The sequence below is a fragment of the Vombatus ursinus genome, unplaced genomic scaffold (assembly GCF_900497805.2).
Source record: "Vombatus ursinus unplaced genomic scaffold, bare-nosed wombat genome assembly UNPS02014768.1, whole genome shotgun sequence".
Classification (NCBI taxonomy): domain Eukaryota; kingdom Metazoa; phylum Chordata; class Mammalia; order Diprotodontia; family Vombatidae; genus Vombatus; species Vombatus ursinus.
The window spans coordinates 35,340,222-35,361,449 of NW_020954546.1; the positions used below are offsets into that span (position 1 = coordinate 35,340,222).

Here is a 21,228-nt window from a genome sequence, read left to right on the forward strand (position 1 = left end):
AAGACGGGAGTGTGGCCCAGGAAGCAAGGAATGTCTCTTCCTTGCCCAGAGACCAAAGTCATTCCAGGGTGATACTATTTGTTGTCAAGGGCAACATAGTGGTGAGGAGGAAAGGTGTGAGAGTAATGGGAAGGACAACAGGAGAGCTCCCAGGGGAGTGTCAGCATCCTGAAAAGAGGGGGGCCTTATGGCTTGTGAGCCTGGAGGGTCGTTAGTTGGCTGCTGTCCTCTCAGGGGAGGGGGTCATCATTAGGTGTCTCTGCCCCCTCCCCTCCTCAAGCCCTCTGGGGTCCCTATCTGACGTTAGCCTCCCCCAGATGATGTCATATAGAGGGAGGGGACTCTCCAGGGGGAGGGAGGGGACACCTGGGTTCCTGACTCTGGGAATGGAGCTTGCTGGAGGGGTGGGGCAGAGAAGAGGGGAGCTGGGATCTTAGAACAACAAGGTTCCCAGTTCTTTCATCTGAGGGAGGATTAGATTATAAAGGTATCCCTGTTTGTATCTGCTAAAAGGATATTTGTCCTCTGGGTGGGGTACCTCCTGGCACCCCACCCAAAGGTTTCAGAGTAGCAATCACTGGCAAAAGCCTGAAGTTACTACTATGTTTCCATCTCCCTCCCCCCCATCCCCCTAGTCAGAGCTGGTTTAAACTAGGGCCAGGCAGTTTCAGGAGGCTGATGGGAGGGGAGGCATGTCTCCGTGTCTCAGGATCTTCTTTTCACCTCAACTCCCATCCTTACCCCATCCATCTCTCCCCCTGACTCTGGGCTCTAGTGCCTGGCTGCTGGCTGAATTATTTATATGTCAATTTCAGAGGCAGTCCGTTGAGGAGGGAAAGAAGATGAGGCTGTCCAGCCCTTCCTCCCATTCCAGCTCTCTGTCTTCCTAGTGTCCCCACGGGTGGTACTTCCCCCTAAAAGGCAAATATACTGGGTAAGGGGGGCCAAAGAGAGGAGGAAGGGAGGGGGTCTGGAGAAACAGCTGAAACCAGAATTAAATATAGCCTTCAATTTGGCTTTGATGCAGATTCATTTTTGGCTAAGATGGTCCTCTGTCCCGTTCTGAACTTTTAGTCCTGGGGAGTCCTGCCTGGATCAGGACAGCAACCCCCAACATCCCATATCTCTCACTGAGGGAACAACCACGGACACACCTGAATATCACAATGTTCTTTTCCAGACCTAGGATGAGAGATAGTCACAGTATATCCCTCACACATATACACTGGGCTGCCAGGGAGACTGTGCTGAGGAAGGTCTGTAAGGTGAGGGCAAGAGTAGATTGCTTCTTCTCCCTCAAATGGTCCTCAGGAACTACTATTTATAATGTGAGGCTTCAACACCCCCCCCCCCCCCCGCATCTAATTATAACAGGGAAGGTTTGGTGGAGGGAGGTGGGGGGATGAGCAGAATCAACCAGAGAAAGTCAGGGTACCCAGAAAGAGGAACTGCGGGGGAGGGGATATGCCCTGACCTTACCTGAGGTCATAACTTGGGTCTGTCTTTCCTTGCCGTAGCCGGTTTGTTCCTGTTAGGGTAGATGAAACTTGAGTGACAGTGACAGGCACAGTTGGGACAGGTGTAGGGAAAGATCCCCTCCCCTCTCTAGGGTCCCCTGGGGATAGACCAAGGGAGGAGTTGTGTCCACATCCCTGCTTGAGAAGACCAAAATACAGAAAAGAAACAACCCTGGTGTCCACACCCTTGGCTCTGAATCTCCCAGTGAGTCTAGGCTTCCAGCCCCCTCCCCTCAACCTTCTCTCTGTCTTCTCCCTCAGGCTTGACATATGGGTGAGAGGGTGCCACCTAGGGCCTGAGCCGGCCTGCCCAGGATGCCCCGTGGCCCTCCTTTCACGTCCTTGTTGCTCCTGCTGCTGCTGCTCTCCTCAACTCCTCACAGCCAGGCCACCTTCCCCCAGGATCCCCTCCCTCTAGTGACCTCTGACCTCCAAGGTAAGTGGCAGCCACGTCCAGCTCAGCCCTTCTCTTCCACATCTGCCCTTGGCTGGCTCAGACTTCCCCCAGATATTATGCCTGCCCCCTATTCAAGCACTGTCCCTAATTGTGGGTTCCACATTAGCTATTCATATTAATCAATTAGTAGTTAATTATTAATTGGGTAAGGATATTAGGCTAGATGCTGGGGAATATAATGAATGTGACATGGCCCTAGCCCTCAAGGGCCTAGGGTGATGAGAAAAACATAAAAGTTAGGGAACTAGACAAAGCAGTGATCCTTAATTACTTAATTATTAATTACTAGGTAGTACAGACAACAATGCTATAGGAGTTTAAAGGATGGAGATGTCTTGTTGGCTGGAGTGGCTAGAGATGGTTTAATAGAGGAGGTAAGACTTGGTCTGATTCTAGAAGGAAGGATTTGGATATGTGAAGGTGATGGAAAATGTTATTCTAGGTGGAGGGGAATAGGGTGAACAGAGGGAAGGAGCTAGGAGGCAGATTGGGGAATGGTGAGGAGGAAGGAGGCTTGGCTAGGGCAGTAGTAGATGAGAAGGCTGAAAGAGTAGGTAGGGATCAGTAAACTTACTCTTACTCCATCCATGATCACGTAGCTTCTCTCTTTTGTGGGGAGGGGGTTTAGATGTTTCTCTCTTTTCTCATAGGGTTGGGGAGCAGGTTTTTGGGGTGAAGTATTGGTGACCCAAATATTTCTCCTTTCTGCTCCTTTCCCACAAGGTCTATCACCATTATCCTGGTTCCGGGGTTTAGAAGATGATGCTGTGGCTGGAGAACTGGGTCTGGACTTTCAGAGATTCTTGATCCTGAACCGGACATTGCTGGTAGCTGCCCGGTAAGTTGCACGGAACATATGAATGGACTGAACATAGACATGGCACCTGTGAACAGGAGTAGAGACCCAGGAAACATGAATGTATACACACAGAGGTATGGTAGATATATGCACAGTGGAATAAAGACATACCATAATATGATATAATAAAGGCCCACTATATATAAGCCAGTATGTCTAGAGACATGGGTCACAGGACACGTTTAGATGAACAGCTATGGGAGATACGACTGTACTTGTCTGTGGAGTTACATGTATGTCTACACCTGGCCAAGTATGCAATGGGTGTTTACCATGTGAAAAGTTGGAGGGGGTGGGATGGCAAATATTGACCTACTGACCCATTCCCTCTTTGTACCTTTAGGGATCATGTTTTCTCCTTTGATCTTCAAGCTCAAGACGGGGAAGGGCTGGTACCAGACAAGGTGAGAGACTGTGGGACAGTCTGGGTTCTGGAGTCAGGCAGCAGAAAGAGGGCTCTGGGGCCAACCTCTAGAATTGGTGCTTTCTTCACAAAACCTCTTTCCTTCTCTTCTCCATCAGTATCTGACATGGAGAAGTCAGGATGTGGAGAACTGTGCTGTTCGAGGGAAGCTGAGGGTGAGGGATGTGACAGGGGTTTGGGAGGTGGGCTGTGTATCTCCTTCCCCCGTGACCTCTTCTCCCAAGCCCTCTTTTCCTTCCTCTCCCAGACCACAGGGGAAACAACCCAAAGGGAACAATGCTTGGCATGTGCAGTCCCCAGCCCTTCTCTTGCCCTTGGGGATCCCAGAATGCCCAGTCCCCCTGTTACCTTCAGTGACTTTTGACCTCTGGTCCCACCTCCTGGGGCCCCTAGGACGAGTGCTACAACTACATCCGTGTCCTCGTTCCCCGGGACTCCCGGACCCTCCTTGCCTGCGGGACAAATTCATTCAGCCCCATGTGCCGCAGCTATGGGGTACGGGAGTTGGGGGATGAGGTTACAGATATGGGGGGCATGGTGTGGAGGGAATGAATTAATGAATAATAAATATGAGGGGACAAGCTTTAGGATAGGGTTGGATCTTGGGGTGTTGGATGGGACATAAGGCCCAGTGGTAGGAGACAGAGGAGAGCTAGGAGAATTTGGAATGAGGGGAGGGACAGGCATAATGAAGAAGGCATTAGTGTTCTAAGAAGATGAAGGAAGATATTGTGGGTTTTCAGTTTACTCCCTGAGATATCCAAGGGCTTCAGGATCACATTCCCCCTTCCTCCCACCCAGATCTCTTCCCTGCAACAGGAGGGTGAGGAGCTGAGTGGGCAAGCTCGATGCCCCTTTGATGCCGCACAGTCCAGTGTCGCCATCTTTGCAGGTAAAGCATTATGGGATGGTGGGGTGAATGAAGGCTAGTGATTGAGAGACACTAGCAGCCCCCTTCCTATCCCCCTCAACCCCCACTGATTCCACACCTTTATCATTCAACACCCACAGGAATTTTGAGGATGAGTGGAGAATTTCCCTGAAGGATATGTACGGGGGTGGAGAAAGTGGGGTGTGAATGTGCTGTTAAAATGTCTCAAAACACATCTTTCAAATGTGTTCATACCCTTCTGAGACCTGCTATGTTCCCCCCTCCTGTGTTTCCTCCAGCTAGTTCTTTCTATGAGACCTCCTTTCCTCTCATGAGACAGTTAACAGGCACTTAATAAATGTGTGCCACAGTGTGCCAAGCACTGTGCTAAGCACTGGGGGTACAGAGAAAGGTAAAAGACCATCCCTGCCCTCAAGGAGCTCACTGTCTAATGGGGAGAAACACACAGACAGCTGTGTGCAAACAAGACACATACAGGATAAACTGAAGATAATCAGAAGAGGGAAGGCTGGAGCATTAAGGGGGATTGGGAAGGGCTTCTTGGAGGAGGTGGGATTTTAGCTGGGATTTGAATCCAGGGAGGCCAGGAGACAGAGATGAGGATGGGGGACAGCCAGTGAAAATGCCCAAAGTCAGGAGACGGACGGTCTTGTGCAAGGAACAGCAGGAGGGGGCCCGTGCCACTGGATTGCAGAGTATGTGGTAAGGAATAAGGAGTAAGAAGCCTGGAAAGGTAGGAGGGGGCCAGGTTAGGACACAGTACAATCTCTTCCTTCCTGTGGCCTCTCTCACCTCCATCTTCCATCTCCATCTTTCTATGATGACCTCCCATGACCTTGGGATGCCCCCTCCAGAGGGTAGCCTTTACTCGGCCACGGCTGCAGATTTTCAGGCCAGCGACGCAGTTGTTTATCGAAGTCTTGGCCCCCAGCCCCCTCTCCGCTCCGCCAAGTACGACTCCAAGTGGCTTCGAGGTCAGGGGGGATCAGGGTTGGGGAGTGGGATGTAGCAGGGTCTGGGGAAGAGCAGGAAATCTCCTAGAGGATATTGCATGGGGGTGTGGGGTTGCAAGAGGTACCAGGGGATTCGGGGATGGAGAGTAATCATTATCAAATCCTAAGTTGGAAGAGGCCTATGTAGACACTCCCCATTTCATCACCCCCTTCCCCAGAGCCACACTTTGTCCATGCCGTGGAGCACAGAGACCATGTTTACTTCTTTTTCCGAGAAGTCTCTGTGGAGGACGCGCGGCTGGGACGGGTAAGCAGAGTGGACCCCACCTTGGGGAGGGGAGACAGGAGACTCCACTCCAAGAGGAGAGCCCGCGCCTGTTCTGGCACACCCCATATGACCTATGCCTTTAGCTCCCCCTGTTTCCCTTGACCTCTCTTCCCCTGTTATTTCTACCCTGCCCCACAACACTTATCGTGGTATCCTATTAATTCTCCTCCCCACCAGGTACAGTTCTCTCGTGTAGCACGCGTGTGTAAACGTGATGTAGGTGGCTCCCCCCGGGCCTTGGACCGTCACTGGACATCTTTTCTAAAGCTTCGGCTCAACTGCTCTGTCCCTGGAGACTCTGCTTTCTACTTTGATGTACTGCAGGCCCTGACTGGGCCTGTCCCTCTGCATGGACGTCCTGCTCTATTTGGGGTCTTCACCACCCAGACCAACAGGTTGGGAGGCATGTGAAGTAGGTGTGGAAAATCTCCTAACCAATATGGCTGACCCACCCAAACAATATGGCCAACCCACCCCAAACACTATAGCCCTCACCATTCAGGTCAGCAGTTAGGGTGGAGAAAGGAGGAGCTGTCCTAAGCAATATGCTTTCTTCCATAATCTCTATGCCTGACTATATCCCACCGTGACCTGTAGCCAAGTTTCCTTACCCTTTTTGAAGGCCACCACAGAGCAAGGTGGTGGCTCTTGTTTCCTGTACCTAGAATGGTCAGTGACCTGGGAGGGAGCATTCCTTGCTTTCTCCCAGACCCAGCTCATACAGTTCCTCTCCCACACTTTCCTGGTGCCCTATAGCATCCCTGGTTCTGCTGTCTGTGCCTTCTATCTGGATGACATTGAACATGGGTTTGAGGGCAAGTTCAAGGAGCAGAGGAGCCCAGATGGGGCCTGGACCCCTGTGCCTGAGGACAGGGTCCCCTCACCCAGGTATCTATGGGCAGCTTCTGTGGGGATGGGATAGTGTCTGTTCATGAAACTGTTAAGCACCTACCATAGGGAAGCACTGGGATAAGGGGATAGAAGGAAAGAAAAACTGCTGCTTCCCTTAGAGTTTACCTTCTATTGGGGGAGGGGGGATGGAACATGGATTCAAATATTAGTTCAAGAAATATCAGATAAAAAATCCTAGGAATATTAGAGTAAGGAGGGAGAACCAGTAGTGGAGAGAGACCAGAGATAACAGAAAATGTTCCCCCGAAGGAAGGGCCTCCTTCAGCTATCTTGAAAGAAGATAAAGCTTTTGAAAGGCCGAGATTAAAAAAGCATTCCAGGCTTAAAGGAGTGCTTTTATTAACCCAGAGGCAGGAGACTAGGAGCCAAGTTCAGGAAACAGGAAATAGTCCTGTTTGGCTGGAATCTAGTGTCTGAAGGGAAGTTATCTCAAATAAAGGTGGAGAAGTAAGTGAGAGCCACGCGCAGAAGAGGCTTAAATGCCAAGCTGAGTGGTTTGTGTTTTATTCTAGAGGCAGTAGGGAGCCATTGAATGTTTTTGAGCAGAAAAGTAATAAGGGTCAGACCTATGGTTTAGGAAGATGGTTTGGGCAGCTAGGTGGAGGATTTATTGCAGAAAAGAGAAAAAAAAAACAGGTGCAATGGTCCAGGGGAGAGGTGAGTGCAGCCTGCACTAGGGTGGTGGTTATGTAAGTGGAAGACAGAGACAGATGCACGAGATTCTATGGAGGTAAAGTCGACAGTCCTCGGCAGCTGAACATGAATGATGGCATGGTGGGTGGGGAGAGAACTGAAGGGTGACTGACTGGAAGGATGGGGGAACTCTTGGCACAGATAGGGATGTTTGGAGAAGTGGGGAAATTGAGGTGTTGCATTTGTGGGTATAGGGGAGATACTGAGCTCATCTCTGTAAGTTTGAAGGGCCCATGGCTATCCCATAGAAGTGTCCAGCAGCTAGTTGGAGACATAGGATTGGTCCGTGAACAGAATAGGGTTGGGGAGAGAGACCCTCAAATCTAAGGACAGGGGACTTGAGCAGGGGAGCCTGTAGCGCGAGTAAGAAAGGGATGTTGTAGTGCTTTGGCGAGTTTCCTTGGGTTCCTAAATTGCAGGGATGGGGCTGAGGAATGAAATGGGTGTGGGGAAGGGAGGAGTTGCAGGATCTCCGTGAAGGGACCATGGAGTCCCAGGTATTCAGGGATCCAGGGAACACCACAGTACCTAGTCACCCTGCCCTGAGCACTACCCTCCCTGTATCCCTCAGGCCAGGGTCCTGTGCAGGGGTGGGTAGAGCTGCTTCATTTCCTTCTTCCCGGGACCTCCCTGACGAAGTCCTGACTTTCATCAAGGCTCACCCACTGCTGGATCCTGCTGTGCCACCTGCCACCCATCGGCCCCTTCTCATCCGCACCGGCAGGTATCCAGGGGTGGGAAGACATGGAGGGTTTGGAAGGGGAGGAGGGGAAAGCTGGGCAAGGAATTAGGTAGAGAAGAGTAGGGAGGGAAAGGTGAGGAGGGCAGCTCACCAGCCTAGCCCCTTTTCATGTGCCCTGGCAAATATGACTCCGGAGGGGAAACCAATTAGGAAATGGAGGAGTATGAGGTGAAATGACTCTGGAGAGCAGAAAAACTCAAACTCATCCCCCACCCCAATGAAGGAGAGTAAAGTGGCTCCCAGCCCTACTTGGTTTGGGGGAAGAGCCGCAGGGAAGGGAGTTAAATGTTGTGTAATGGAAAGAGTATTACTAGGAGTCAGGAGGCTGGTTCTAGTCTTGCATTTCCCACATATTGGCCACGTGGTCTTTGGCAAGACACTTACCCCTCTCTGGGCCTCAGTTTCCTCATCTGTAAAACAAATGGTTTGGAATAAATGTTATCCTACCTCTACTATCCAATCAGTTTTGATTAACATGGTCTTAATGTGACTCCCTTCCTTGTGACTTTTTATGGTAGAGCCAACTAGACTCACCATCGCTACCCAGTATAGCCATCCCATCGCATGATCTTCTGGTGGAGTCACTGGGTAGGGCAGACTCCCCAATATGACCATCTCAGGTCTGCAGTATGAGGTCCCCTCTCCCTTTACTGACTTGGGAGTTGTACCTTTCCAGAGCCCTGCTGACCCAGGTGGCTGTTGATGGAGCAGCTGGTCGCCATGGCAATACCACCATCCTCTTCTTGGGTACCGAGGATGGGACAGTACTGAAGGTGTTCCCCCCAGGAGGGGGGTATGGTAATGCAGAGCCCATCTTGTTGGAAGAGACTGACACCTACAGCTCTTCCCGGTGAGGTCTTTGAAAGCCAGGTTCTGTTTTTTATCCCTGGGGTTAGATGTAGGACATGTTAGTAAAATTGGAGAGGGAAGCAATAGGTCTGAGAGCTTGGGTTTGGCCACCATAAAAACTGCTTTTGTTGTAGCACTTGAAGGTTTATAAGCCAGTTTATATGTGTTATCTCAGTTGATTTGGCAAGGAGACTGTAAAGGATGTTTGGGAGTCACTGGTGGGGAGGAGAAAGAGACCCTCCAATAGGAGAGCAGATGTTGTGGGGAGCATCTGGGGAGCATCTGGGGAGCTTAGCACAGAGGTTCCAACTCATCTCTCTGACTTTGTTCTGTCTCTTCACTATTTACTCTTGTGTAAGGAGCCCCACTCCTAAGTCTCCACCTCCGTCCCTCTCTCAGGTGTAGTGGGAAGCGATCAGTACAGTTAGCCCGCCAGGTTCTCGGACTGGTGCTGGATCCTGATGGGCACAGGCTCTTTGTGGCCTTTCCAGGCTGTGTTGTCCACATGCCTCTCAGTCGATGTGCCCAGCATGGGGCTTGTCAAAGGTAAGAGACCCCAGGGAGGGGACATGACATGTATGCAGGCTGCTTGGGGACAAACAGAACTGATGGGACATGGTGGGAGGACCTGGGAAATACAGTGGGAGTTAGGAGGATGGATTGGAAGTCCCAGAAAATGTTTTAGGGAGAGAGCAGTGGGGACAGGGGAGAGAGAGAGAGGACACAGCCCACTCAGGGAAAGGTTGTGGGACATGTGCTGGAGAGGTCACAAAGGGATAGGGTAGCTTGTAATATGGGGCGTGCTGCATTTAAAGGGATCAGACAGAGGTTTGGGGGGTTTGGAATTGAGGGAAAGTAAAATGTGGAAGAACCATGGTGCCTCACTTGGTATTGTATGAAGCAGTGGTTTCAGACTCAAATAGAAGGGCATCCTGAGGGCACATATTGCTTAGAAAACCATAAATTGCCATTTTCTGTGTTTTATTGTATTTTTATTTATCTTGTTAAAGATTTTCCATTTGCATTTTAATCTGGTTGAAGCCTAAATTTTGGAGTTTTGTTGGCTGGGTCATGAGCAAGACAACTCTGCTATAGAGGGTAGAATGCTGGAGTCATACAGGAAAACTCAGACTTAAATCCTGCCTCTGATATATACAGGCTCCGTAACCAGAACAGTTTACTTCATCTCTGTGAGCTCAGTTTCCTCATTTGTAAAATGGGAATAATAATGTCTGCAGAATCATAGGATTTTGAGGCTCAAAAGTCATTTTGGCAAACTGTGAAGCACTATGTAAATGCTAGTTACTATTACTAATATTATGGGAGCCAAGAAGTGGGACAAGGGGGAAGGATTCTTCCCCTGCCCCCCTGCTTCTTCCCCAGAACTGTGGGACTCATTTTCCCCCCAGAAGCTGTCTTGACTCCCAGGACCCATACTGTGGGTGGGGAAGCTTCAGAGGCTGCATGGATGTCAGGGGACCCACCTGGTGAGTGAGGGGCCAGTGGTTCCCCTCTCCTGGAAGCTGGTGGGGAGAGGAAGTGGGGAAATTGAATGCACCAGTAGAAGCAGGATTGAGTTGAGCATTAAACTTCAATTCTTCCTCCCCAGGACTGACCTGGAGCTGGATGGGGACAGGGAAGTGATGGAGGAGGGAGACTGCCACGGTAAAGGGGCTACACCCGCCACCACCCTAATAGTGCTGTGACTGTATCCCAGCTGTCTCCCCCACACCGCACACCCTTTCACTGTCTCTCAATCTTTTCTCTGCCTCTTCCCCAGCTCTTTGGTGTCAAACTCCTGATCTCTACACATATCCCAGCCCTCGCCCATCTCCACCTTTTCCCCTCATCCTGCCTTTTTCTCCCACCTCACAGATGGGGCCACTGGGAGTCATTCAGGGCCAGGGGATTCTGCCTATGGTGAGTTCTCCCCTCCCATAACCTTATATTCAACTTGCTAAACCCTTATTCCCTTATTCCCAAGAGTCTGGAGTTGCTAATATGACAGAGCAATTGGGAGGGTGGGGGTGGTGATCAGAGAGTGGTCAGCAACTCTTCCCTCTAATCTCCCTGTCGGAGTACACCAGACTCCAGGGTTGGGGGTGGTGGCTGAGGCTGGACTCCTGGACTCTTGGGTTCAGTGAGGAGGGGGGTGGGCTAATCCATCTGTTTGAATTGTTCTGGGGAAAGTGGCTGAGAGTAGGGACCTCACTGGCTCTGACTTGGTCTCTGTCACCAGAGCCTCTGGGTCCCAGCCCTCCCCCTGAGGCCCCCAGTCCCCCCAATGATGCCCACCCCTGGTCCCCGCCCTCCACTCTTCGGGCTCACATAGAGGGTAAGGCAGGTAATGGAGAGTGTGGTGGTTTGGTGGGGGTTGCTGCATCCCAGGGAATTTAACACCTTAGCGGCTGGGGTTTGCTTTTTACTAATAATCTTCCGTTGGTTGCCTCCTGCTCCTCAGACCTGGGCCTCCTCTCTCAGCACCGACTCCCTCTGCATGGACAGAGTATGGAAAGTGTTCTCAGCATGGCTACAGGGGGGCAGGACTAGGGTCCAGGGACACCTCAGTCCTGTGATCCCTTCTGTGGGGGGGGGTGTGAGTGTGTAGGAGCTGACCCACTGTCTGACTGTGCTTTGGGAGGGGAGGTCCGGGTTGTGTGCAGTGGATTTGAGGCTTCAGCATAAGGGATGAGGGTCAGACTTCAGAGAACCCTCCGTACGGCATTTCTCCTAACCTTTCCCATACCTTTCTCCTCCTCTCCTGCCTCCACCTCCAAGTCTCTCTCTCTGTTCCCTCAGGCGTTCGCCGAGATCCTCCCCATGCCTCATCTCCTCACACGGTCCCTGTGCCGCTCCTCCTGGCCAGTGTGGCTGCAGCCTTTGCCCTGGGTGCCTCCATTTCTGGTTTCCTGGTCTCCTGTGCTTGTCGTCATGCCTATAGACACGCTCACAGGGGAAACAAGGATGTCGAGACCCCTGGACTCCCCCGGCCGCTCTCTCTCCGAAGCTTGGCCAGGCTCCATGGTGGGGGTCCTGACCCACCACCCCCAGCCAAGGACGGGGACTCACCCCCAGTGCCCCAGCTTTATACCACATTCCTGCCACCCACTGAGGGCATGCCTGCCTCAGAGCTGGCCTGCCTGCCCACCCCTGAATCCACCCCAGAGCTTCCAGTCAAGCAACTTCAACCAGTCCAGGGGCCTTGGGAGTGGAACCATAATGGGAACAATGCCAAGGAAAGCTCTGCCCACTCCCGGAGTGGCTCTGGACCTGCCCCGAGGGTGCTGGTGAGGCCACCCCCTCCTGGCTGTCCTGGCCAGGCTGTAGAAGTGACCACCTTAGAGGAACTGCTTCGATATCTCCATGCTCCCCAGCCTCCTAGGAAGGGGACAGAGCCTCTGTCCCCAAATAATCCTTGTACCCCTCTCGCCTTGGCTACCCGGGTGCAGCCCCGAGTACCCCCACCAGAGCCGGCCCATGGCCTCTTTTCTGGCTCCTCTCCACTCCCACGAGACTGTACCCCTCCACTCCGGCTGGACATTCCCCCGGATGGGAAATGCCCACCTCCGTCCCGCCCCCCACTTTCTGCCCCTGCTCCTCGACTTGGGATTGGAGGCAGCCGGGGCATGTCCCCTTCACCACACCGGATGCCCCCAGGCCTGCTGACTCGAGTCCCCTCAGTGGGAATCTCAAGATATTCTGGGGGTCACGGAAGGTACCCTCTGTACCTTGGCCGGCCTGAGGGATACAGGGGACGCGCCCTGAAGAGGGTCGACGTGGAGAAGCCACAGCTGCCCCCAAAGGCTCCCCTCCTTGTCACCTCCCCCTCTCAGGCCGCCCCTCCTGGTGGCCATTTTAACTATTGAAGGTAACTACGCAGCCTAGAAAGGGTGTGGCAATGAAGACTCTAGAAGGGACAAATAACTCACTAATCACATTGCCTACTTACATCCTTCCTGGACCCTGGACCTCTCCTCTCCTGTACTTATTGCCCGTTTTGGGCTTATTTATTGACTCTCATCGTAGTCTTTCCCTGTTGCCCCTAGACTCCAGGGGTTTGGGTAATGGGGGAGGCCTTACCTCTCCCTCCCACCACTGTGAGCCAGCCCTACTCAGTGAGAGCTGGCTGGGGCTCCCACCCTTATCTCCTCCAGCCAAGCTGCCTTAGCCCCTCCCCTCCCAGCTTCCTCCATAGTCTGGAACCCCCAGACTGGGGATGTCCACGACTGGGGGATTGGGGTAGGGTATATATGTATAGTGTACAGAGTTCTTGGGGCTGCCCCGAGACATCATCACCTCCTACCGTGTAGGAGCCTTCCCTCACCCCAATACAACGATGTGCCCCCAGATCTACTGTCTGTTTACTAATGCAGGGCGGGGGGGAGGGAAATGATGCCAGAAAACGTCTCCACATTTCTCTCGGTTTGTCCGCTTCTGTTCTGCATCTCCATCTCACATTTTGTGAAGCAGCTGGAGCGGCTAAGGTCCCGGGGGAGTTAATCAGGAAAGGTTTCCTCAATTAGGGAACTGAGGAAAATGTGGGTGGGGATGCGGGAAGGCAATTTCCAAGGTTCCAGCGCTTTTGCAGAGGGTAGGAGGGAGGGCGAGCCAAGGGGCGGGAAGAGGATGCCGGGAGGACGCTGCTAATGGATGCAGCGCCTACAATTCAGCTGGCCGAGGGCGCGAAGCGTCCAGCGAGGGCCGACCTCCCCGCTGAGACGGGGGGCGGCCGCGGCACGGGGCTGGGGCCTTGGGGAGGGCTGGACTTGTGTAGGCCCACAGAACGCTGGATTGCGAGGGGAAGGAAGGCCTTGGGCAGGAGCTTCGGCCTGAGCCGCAAGGATCGCGGCCTCACACATACCCGCAAGGAGAACGCCCAGTATGGGCTCTCATACGCATGCGCAGCTCTCCTCCCGACCCCTCCCCCGCGGTTATAGCGCTGAGGCGGGCTTGGCCCTGCCTTCCTCAGGGTGGGGCTGGCTGGCTACGCCCGTCCGTTATCTAGAAGGGCCAATGGGAAAGGCGGGCCCTCCCCCACCCTGCCGCCCCGACCTCCCCGCTCTTCGCGCTGAGACCTTTAAGACCAGGCTCCAGTCGCGTCTCCTGGGGGTTCCACGTCGGGGTCTGTGTTGGCTCAGGCGCGGCGCGGAGGAGGAGGAGGCGGAGGAGGCGGAGGCGGCGGAGGCGGAGGAGGCGGAGGAGGCGGAGGCGGCGGAGGCGGAGGAAAAGCAGCCGCAGGAAAAGCAGCCGCAGAGGGGCGGGAGCTCGGAGCTGCCGACCTACATACGCCCCCTCCCCGCGCCCAGCCTGCCCCTTCGGTCACTCTTGAAAACCCCGGCTCGTTCCTGGCCACTGCCCTTTGGCATCGGCCCTGGACCGTCAGAGGGCTTTCAACATCGCCCCCCGCCCCAGCTCTAAAGTTGCTCCTTTGCCCTGTCCGGCCCTGCGTCCTCCTGGTTTACGGTCCGGGCCTCCCCTTTTCCCGTTCCTGGGATGGTTCTCTTCGGGCTCTTCACACTCAGGCTTTCTGCTGGCTGCCCCAGCCCACCCCAAGGCTGCTGTTGCCACATGCAGACCGTTCCTAGCCATCCTCACTTTGTTCATCCGCAAGATGGTTAGGTGGTTTCTGGGTGATCTCTAAGGCCCCAGCTCCTAATGCAACAGCTGCATCGCTTCCATACATCTGCCGTGGCCGCCTTGCTTAGGTTTTTAATTGCAGGAAGCTCCTTTACTGCTTTCAGTCCCACTCCTCAGTTACCCTAATTTTGCATCGCTGCTCAATTTCAGTGGTTCATTTCGACACATTTATTATAAACGTCAACTCTGTGCTAAGCTCTGGAGATGCAGGAAAAGGAAAGATCACATTTTACTACCGAAGTATGTGTTGGGTGGGACAGAGGGATTTAAAGAAATGTTGCAATGGCTACAGTTTAGCACACTTGTAATATACAGTCCAGAAGCTGGCCCCCCCAGAGCTGGAGACGGTACAGCAAAAGAAACTAAACTGAATTTAGTTGTATTTTGGGAGGTTAGGGATGAGCTTAGCACGATAAATACCTAGTCGGGGTCAAAATTAAAAATGAGAGATTGGGGAGGGAAGGCTCCATTCGGTGGGCCAACAAGCATTTATTTTTTTAAGTGCTTAGTATATGCCAGATAGGAAGAAAGGCAAAGTCTCTGCTCCCAAGAAAGGTCCATCCCAAAGGGAGGGAGCCGTGGTAAGGCTTTAGAAAAATCACCTGAATGAGTGGGGAGAGACTTAAGGTAAGGAAACCATTTAGCGGACTATTGCATTAGTCCAGTTAGAGGTAAGGAAGTTCTTTTTTTAGCTGGGTGGCCATATAAATGGAGAAAAAGAAAATCTATTTTGTGAAAAGAAATCACAAAATTTGGAAATGGATTGGATGGGGGGAGTGAGAGCCCGATACCAAAGTTGTGGACCTGGGTGACTGGGAGGGTGATGGTGCCCTCCACAACAGTGAGGGAGTTCTGCAGTGGGGAGGGTTGGGGTGAGACAATGAATTGTTTTGGACATGTTGAGTTTGAGATGCCTTGCAAGAACATTCAGTTTGAGATGTCCAAGAGGCAGCTGGAGATGACAAGACTTTAACTCAGGAAAGAAACGAAGGCTTGATTATATAGATATGAGATTCATCTGCATAAAGATGATAATTGAACATGACAGCTGATGAAAGTACTGAGATAGTATTATGTGAAAAGAGAAGGGAGCTCGGCATAGAGCTTTGGGCTAACATCCACAGTTACAGGCCTTCTTTGGGGAAGAGGTGTCTTCTGGATGCAAATTCCTTGAGAGGTTAAGTAACTTGCCCAGAGTCACACAGCTAAGAAGTGTCTGAGGCTGGATTTGAACTCAGGTCATTGTCTCTGGAGGGAAGAACAAATACCACCAGAGTTTTTTTTGTTTTGTTTTTTCCAAGTTGCTCTCAAACTAAGAGAGTCACGAGATCATAGATTTACAGCCGGAAAAGGCCTTAGAGGTTGTACATAAAGCCCAATTTTAAAGGTGAAGAAACAGGCCCAAGGAAGTAAGTTGATTGGCCTAAGGTCACTCGAGTAGTAAATGGCAGGTTCAGAATTTGAACCCAGATCCTTTGACTCCAGATCTACCACCCTGCTCCTAGTTTAAATGGAAGTTTGTGCAGGAGACTAACATGAAAAAATCATGGAAAAGTCAGCTGGGATCATGTTACAGAGGGCTTTAAATGCCAAGATGAGTTGGTATTTTCTCCTAAGGGCAGTAGGATATACATGATAAATTTATTGTATGACTTTGAGCAATTCATTTTACCTTTGGGCCTCAGTCTCCTAAGCTGTAAAAAGGGGCTGAAGCAGATGATAGATAGCCAAATGAAAAACTAACACCAGTCTCATTTTGGATCTCAGTTTTATAAGATTTATAAGAAGACCCTAAAGGAAGGTAAATTTATAAGTTTATCTTCCTTTAGGGTCTTTTGCAATGAACAGGCATTAATGAATTCATTTCATCAGGGTCCTATTTGAAGCTAATTGTGAAAAATAAAAATTTCTTAATTTAAGAACTGTCAGGGTACAATTCACACATGCTTAAAAAATTTACCTGCTTTTAAATAAATTATTAGTGATGTTAATAAAAGGGTAAACGTGATTTAGAAATCAATGCTAACAGTGGTCTGTTTGCATTGTAGATCTGGTCTTCAGAAAGAGCAGAAGCTGACAATAAGGAGCACCAGATTCCTCCTGCAAGGATTTCCAAGCTGGGATCCCAGAGGCACCTTAGAAGGTTGTGGAGAAAGCAGGGCCCTGGGGGGACAGAGTCCATCACCTTGTGACGGGCTCTAAGGATTTGAAACACAGAAGGTTCCACAATCACCAGCTTGGAAAAGCTGCTCTGCCTTGTGGGCTTTGAGGAGGCTTAGTCACTAGGGACCTGAGCTCTACTGTGCTAACTCAGATTAATGTCCCCTAGGTACCTCATCATACAGTTTCTGTGTGCCAAAGACCAGAAATTGACCCTTCAAAATTCTGAGGACTCGGGGCAAGGAATAAAACTGATCCCTTAAGATGAACAGTATTTGTTTATTTTTAATAGGCATGATGATACCTAGAGAGATTTTAATAGTCCCTGCAACCTCTCCCGTACAAGTAAGGCACAGGCATGCATTTGGTTATTAGCAGTCGTTTCTCGCATAGATGTTGCCAGTCAGCAGCCCCTCGCCCCTAATTTTTCCTGTGATTGATCTCACCAACAAGATATTAAGACCTGGAAGAATTTCCCGTTTCTTCTTTGCATTTTTCCTGAAGTAAGCTGCCCAAAGCCAGCTGACTAAGTTCCCGAATTTGTAAGAGGAGAGGGATTTCTGCCATGAAGATAATATTCTGAACCAGCTAGGAAACAATTCACCAGCTAAGAAATGACCTGCAGAGAAGAGACATGATTCCCTCAGCCATCAAGGAGGCTGCAACTCTGAAAAGAGAACAGCTTTGGGGGCAGCTAGGTGGTGTAGTGGATAGAGCAGCAGGAGGAGCCGAGTTCAAATGTGACCTCAGACACTTGACACTTACTAGCTGTGTGACCCTGGGCAAGTCCCTTAACCCCATTGCCTAGCCAAAAAAACAACCCCCCCCCCCCAAAAAAAACTGCTTTGGTCTTCAGTGTCTTTACTTGTCTAGTTTTCTCTCTCTCTCCCTGCCTCCCTCCCCAGCGTGGTCCTAGGACTATGACCAGGCTCAAATTTCATTGTTTGCTTTGGGAACTCCTTAGCCAATTCACCATTATTTTTGAAACTTCTTATATGTAGGAACAAGTGGCTTCCACATTAAACCACGATGTCTTTACCTACCAGCTACACTTCTTGGAGGTAGAGGGGGCCTGACTCTGGTAGAGGAGGTAACATGGTGCCATTCATGGTTTTCAAGTGGTGCCATTCGTGGTTTTCCTTCCATTAAGAATCAGTGAACCTCTGACCCTTCCACCCTGACCTTCACTATTCTTCTTCTTCCAGGAACTTTGCTTTAAGGAAAATATTTTTTAGGGGTAGGTGATGGGTAGAATATGCAACTTCTGGCCACATCTATTAGGTCCTGCTTGCCTACTCCTACAGCAGGTGTTCTTAACTTTTTTTGCATCATAGACTCTTCCTTCCCACGACCCACCTTTGGCAGTCTGGTGAAGCCTATGTGTCCCTTCTCTGAATGTTTTTAAATGCACAAAATACATTGGATTGCAAAGGAAACATACTATATTGAAATAATCCCCCCCGCCCAAGTCTATCCACAGACCACTTGGCAGGGGTTAAGAATACCTTAATTCTATGTCCCCTTAAGCTCCTTTCCTATCCCTTCAGTGCCCCCAAAGAAATATATACACATAAACACACACCTCTGAGACATCTGCTAATCACCCCATTAGCTAGGAACCACTGTTGGTACAAATCTCCTGTATTCTTGTTTCCCTGGGCTATGGCATCTCTATCCCTCAGCAATGGTCTCACCCCACACAAGGGCGAGGCATTTCCTCCATCTCTCCTCCCTGGAGATTTGTTCATAGGGAAACATTAGGGGTGGGTAAGGGGATGACATTAATTTAGCAGGAAGGCCATACCTTGAAAGTTCAAAGTTGCCTAGCCCATTCCCACATCAGTCTCTGCTTCTCCGTAGCTGTATACGAGGATAAAACAGGTCAGAGAAAGAAAAGGAAAAGGGTGTGGGAGCAAGCTGAGGAAGGAGACTGATGAAACAAAGAAGTGCTGAACACCCCAGTAGCCAAGTTCAGAATAGTAAAGTTCCACATCTGATAGATACTGGAGTATGATACTAGAGGCAGGAAGTATCAAGACAACCAGAGACAGTAAAACTTTGGCATTTTATTAAGAAACATCTTTATTTTTAAAACAATTGTACAAAAATTGTAAATATATATAATATATATCTGTATATGTATACATACACACTCATCAGAATCAAACACTATTTCAATGACATCCTATATAGAAAAAGGAAAATATTTAGGTTTTCCTAAAAGTGTCTTGTATGTAAAACTGTCAGACAACTTGAAAAATTGAGGGCACTTGGAGAAATGGTTTGTGCTGAGTGGTTTGAGGGGGAGAGGCACACTGGGGAATGGGGAATAGAAGGCTGGCAAAGAAGGCAAAGCTGAAGGAGGGAGATTCTGTCATTGCTGGTAACAAAGCAAGCCCTGAAGCAGAGAGGGCAGCATGGCTGTAGGTCACAACCTACATTAATTCTCAGAAACACCCCTCAGAACATGGCCAGGGTGGAAGGGATGGGGACAGGGGCCTCGAGGGGGAAGGGCAGAGAGAGACAGGAACTCGAACACAGAGAATGGAAATGATCAAGTAATTATATTCCCCCTGTGTGGAAAAACCTCATTGTGGTAAGTGCAATGGGGTCAGAGAGGCAGGGGATGTGAGGTGGAGATCTGGGGTCACAATTTCCTGACGATAACATGACTACCATTACACGGTCTAGAAACATCACCAGCACCTCCATCCCTTTCAGCTCTGTGAGGCTCAGAAAAGACAGCACCTGGGATTCAAAGCTACTCATGGCCTCTCTTGCTGGTGGTCCCTGGGTAGAACGTAAGGTGTGCATTCAGAGAATTCATCAAATGAATAGGAATCTGGGGCATTTAGCCATCATGTGTGACAGAAAGCAGCATAAAGGTCATTCAGTCTCCACAGTCACCTCACCCTAATTTCTGCCTCCAGCCTTTCAAGGCTGGGTGTGCATAGCTAGAAAATAAAGCATAAGGTGACGTCCAAAGAAATCACAAAAGGAATATTTTCATTTAGAATTGCATTTTTTGGGAGAATTAACTCTGTCCCAGCATCATTTGACTTTTTATGAAGACAAATCACTGGGAGAATGGTGACGGGGACTCCCAATGTGGTCACAAGACTGGGGAAGGAGAGGCACAGATAGTCGGTTCCCTCTTTTCTGGCTCTACTTTGAAGAGTCAAAAGCCCAGGCTGGATAACAGTCATAGGAAGAGGAGATGCCTAGTCCATACTATTGAATTATGAAGCTCCACCTGCAATGTCTGATGCCATTGTAAAACATCCAGCACCCACAGCAACCAGTCACACCACATGCCAAGCAAAGCCTTTAGAAGCCCAGTACCAGCTCATCCTGGATACTCGCTTCACAGCCTCCTCACAGCTGCCCAAAGGGCACTCTTCACAAAGGAGCCCAAACCAAGGAATGAAGAGTCTCTGTTCTCTCCCTCCCGCCTTTGCAATAATCTAAGGAGAAAAAAATACTTCTTACAGATCCCTTAACACTTTCATTCTACACAGTGTTTCCTCAGAGTTGAACCCTGAAGAAAAGAAGAGAAAATGTGGAAAAGGTACATGTCTGTGTTTATACATACATACATACATGTATGTATACACAGATATATACACATATGTATGCACCCACGTAAACACAAGGCACCAATAAAACATCTGAGTCACAATAATTCTACTCCCTAAAGGGACAGCCCTACGAAGAATTCAGTCCTTTCAAAGCAAAAATAAAGAAAACAAGTCATTTTATATGTCACAGATTCCTGGCATTGCTGAATAGAGAGGAAGTATTTTTTAAAGCTATGGTCAGTGGTGGGGTGGGGGAAGTGAGACATAAAACCAAACGTGTGTGTGTGTGTATGTGTGTGTTTGTGTGTGTGTGTGTGTTTGTATCATGTGCATATGTATCTTGAAACTAGTTCTTGCAATGGTGAAGTCCCCACATGGGCAATGATGGGAAGGGGCTACAAACTCATACCTCAATTTCCCTAAAGTTGAGAAGGAAGGAATTCCAACTTCTTCCTTTTTGAGGAAAGGATAAGACAAATCACCCTTAGACTAAAATGCAAATGTCAGCATGGGGGTTCCTGACAGTAATACTGACATTTCTGAAGCAGCTTTTATTTTAAGAGAGACAACCCCTGGGGCCCCAAATTTCCTTCTCATTAGTACCAACTCTCTAACCATCTGCCTGGGGAACAGAAGCTGCTATCTAACCCTCTGTTGGCAGAACAGCCAATGAGCCTGCTCTGACCCTCTAAAGCCAAATGAAGTAAGGAGGAGCTGCTGCATGGTTCCCTAGAGCTGGGGCAATTACCTACCCCAGCAAATCCCAAGAAAATACACATGGGAATTACTATCATTTAACATCAAACAACCTCTCAAGCCACCCTGATTTGAAACACTGTCATATAACCAAAGACCAAGCTCCTACCTCCCTTCTCCTGCGTACAAAACTCTCTATTCCAAAGGAATGAAAATGACAGGGTGTGCTGGTCCACTCTTTTCCACCAACAAGCCTTACCCTTGTAACCATGAAAAATACCCCTACCACCTACCTCCATGATCTGTCAGGAATACTGACATTCAAGAAATGGGCAAAGGGGAGGAAGAGTTAAATCAGGTACTTCAGGAACTGAAACAGGAATTGATATATAGGGTGTAAAGGTGAAATTCAAAAGAGAAGAAAGAGATTTTCCAAACCAGTTTCATTACAAAACTTTTAACAAGCATCAAAATCTACACTATAATCAAGCCTACAATTATGGATTCACTACATGACTTACTTGAGGTTGG

At 49.9% G+C, this 21,228-nt stretch overlaps 1 protein-coding gene across 4 annotated transcripts; it reads left to right on the forward strand.

Annotated features, from left to right (window-relative positions):
* Positions 1-434: 434 nt before the first annotated feature.
* LOC114043184 (semaphorin-6C-like) lies at positions 435-12,975 on the forward strand. Of its 4 annotated transcripts, XM_027862198.1 has the most exons (20): positions 435-934; positions 1,181-1,265; positions 1,779-1,953; positions 2,698-2,812; positions 3,177-3,237; positions 3,356-3,412; positions 3,651-3,752; positions 4,059-4,149; positions 5,004-5,123; positions 5,321-5,409; positions 5,608-5,825; positions 6,187-6,318; positions 7,607-7,759; positions 8,454-8,627; positions 9,026-9,172; positions 10,036-10,113; positions 10,236-10,291; positions 10,502-10,546; positions 10,866-10,961; positions 11,426-12,975. In XM_027862198.1, exons 3-20 carry the CDS (start codon positions 1,833-1,835, stop codon positions 12,490-12,492), a joined length of 2,922 nt encoding a protein of 973 aa, XP_027717999.1. In that variant the 5' UTR covers positions 435-934; positions 1,181-1,265; positions 1,779-1,832; the 3' UTR covers positions 12,493-12,975. The 4 variants fall into 4 exon arrangements, with proteins under 4 accessions (XP_027717999.1, XP_027718000.1, XP_027718001.1 ...); XM_027862199.1 differs by lacking the exon at positions 1,181-1,265; XM_027862200.1 differs by lacking the exon at positions 10,866-10,961 and having other exon boundaries at positions 437-934.
* The last annotated feature ends 8,253 nt before the right edge of the window (positions 12,976-21,228 follow it).

Bases quoted from the DNA above. Each gene is read 5' to 3' on its own strand.
- LOC114043184 (XM_027862198.1), top strand. From the start codon at position 1,833: ATGCCCCGTGGCCCTCCTTTCACGTCCTTGTTGCTCCTGCTGCTGCTG. The intron at 3,413-3,650 runs GTGAGGGATGTG...TGGGGCCCCTAG, and splicing joins CTGTTCGAGGGAAGCTGAGG to GACGAGTGCTACAACTACAT. The intron at 5,826-6,186 runs GTTGGGAGGCAT...GGTGCCCTATAG, and splicing joins TTCACCACCCAGACCAACAG to CATCCCTGGTTCTGCTGTCT.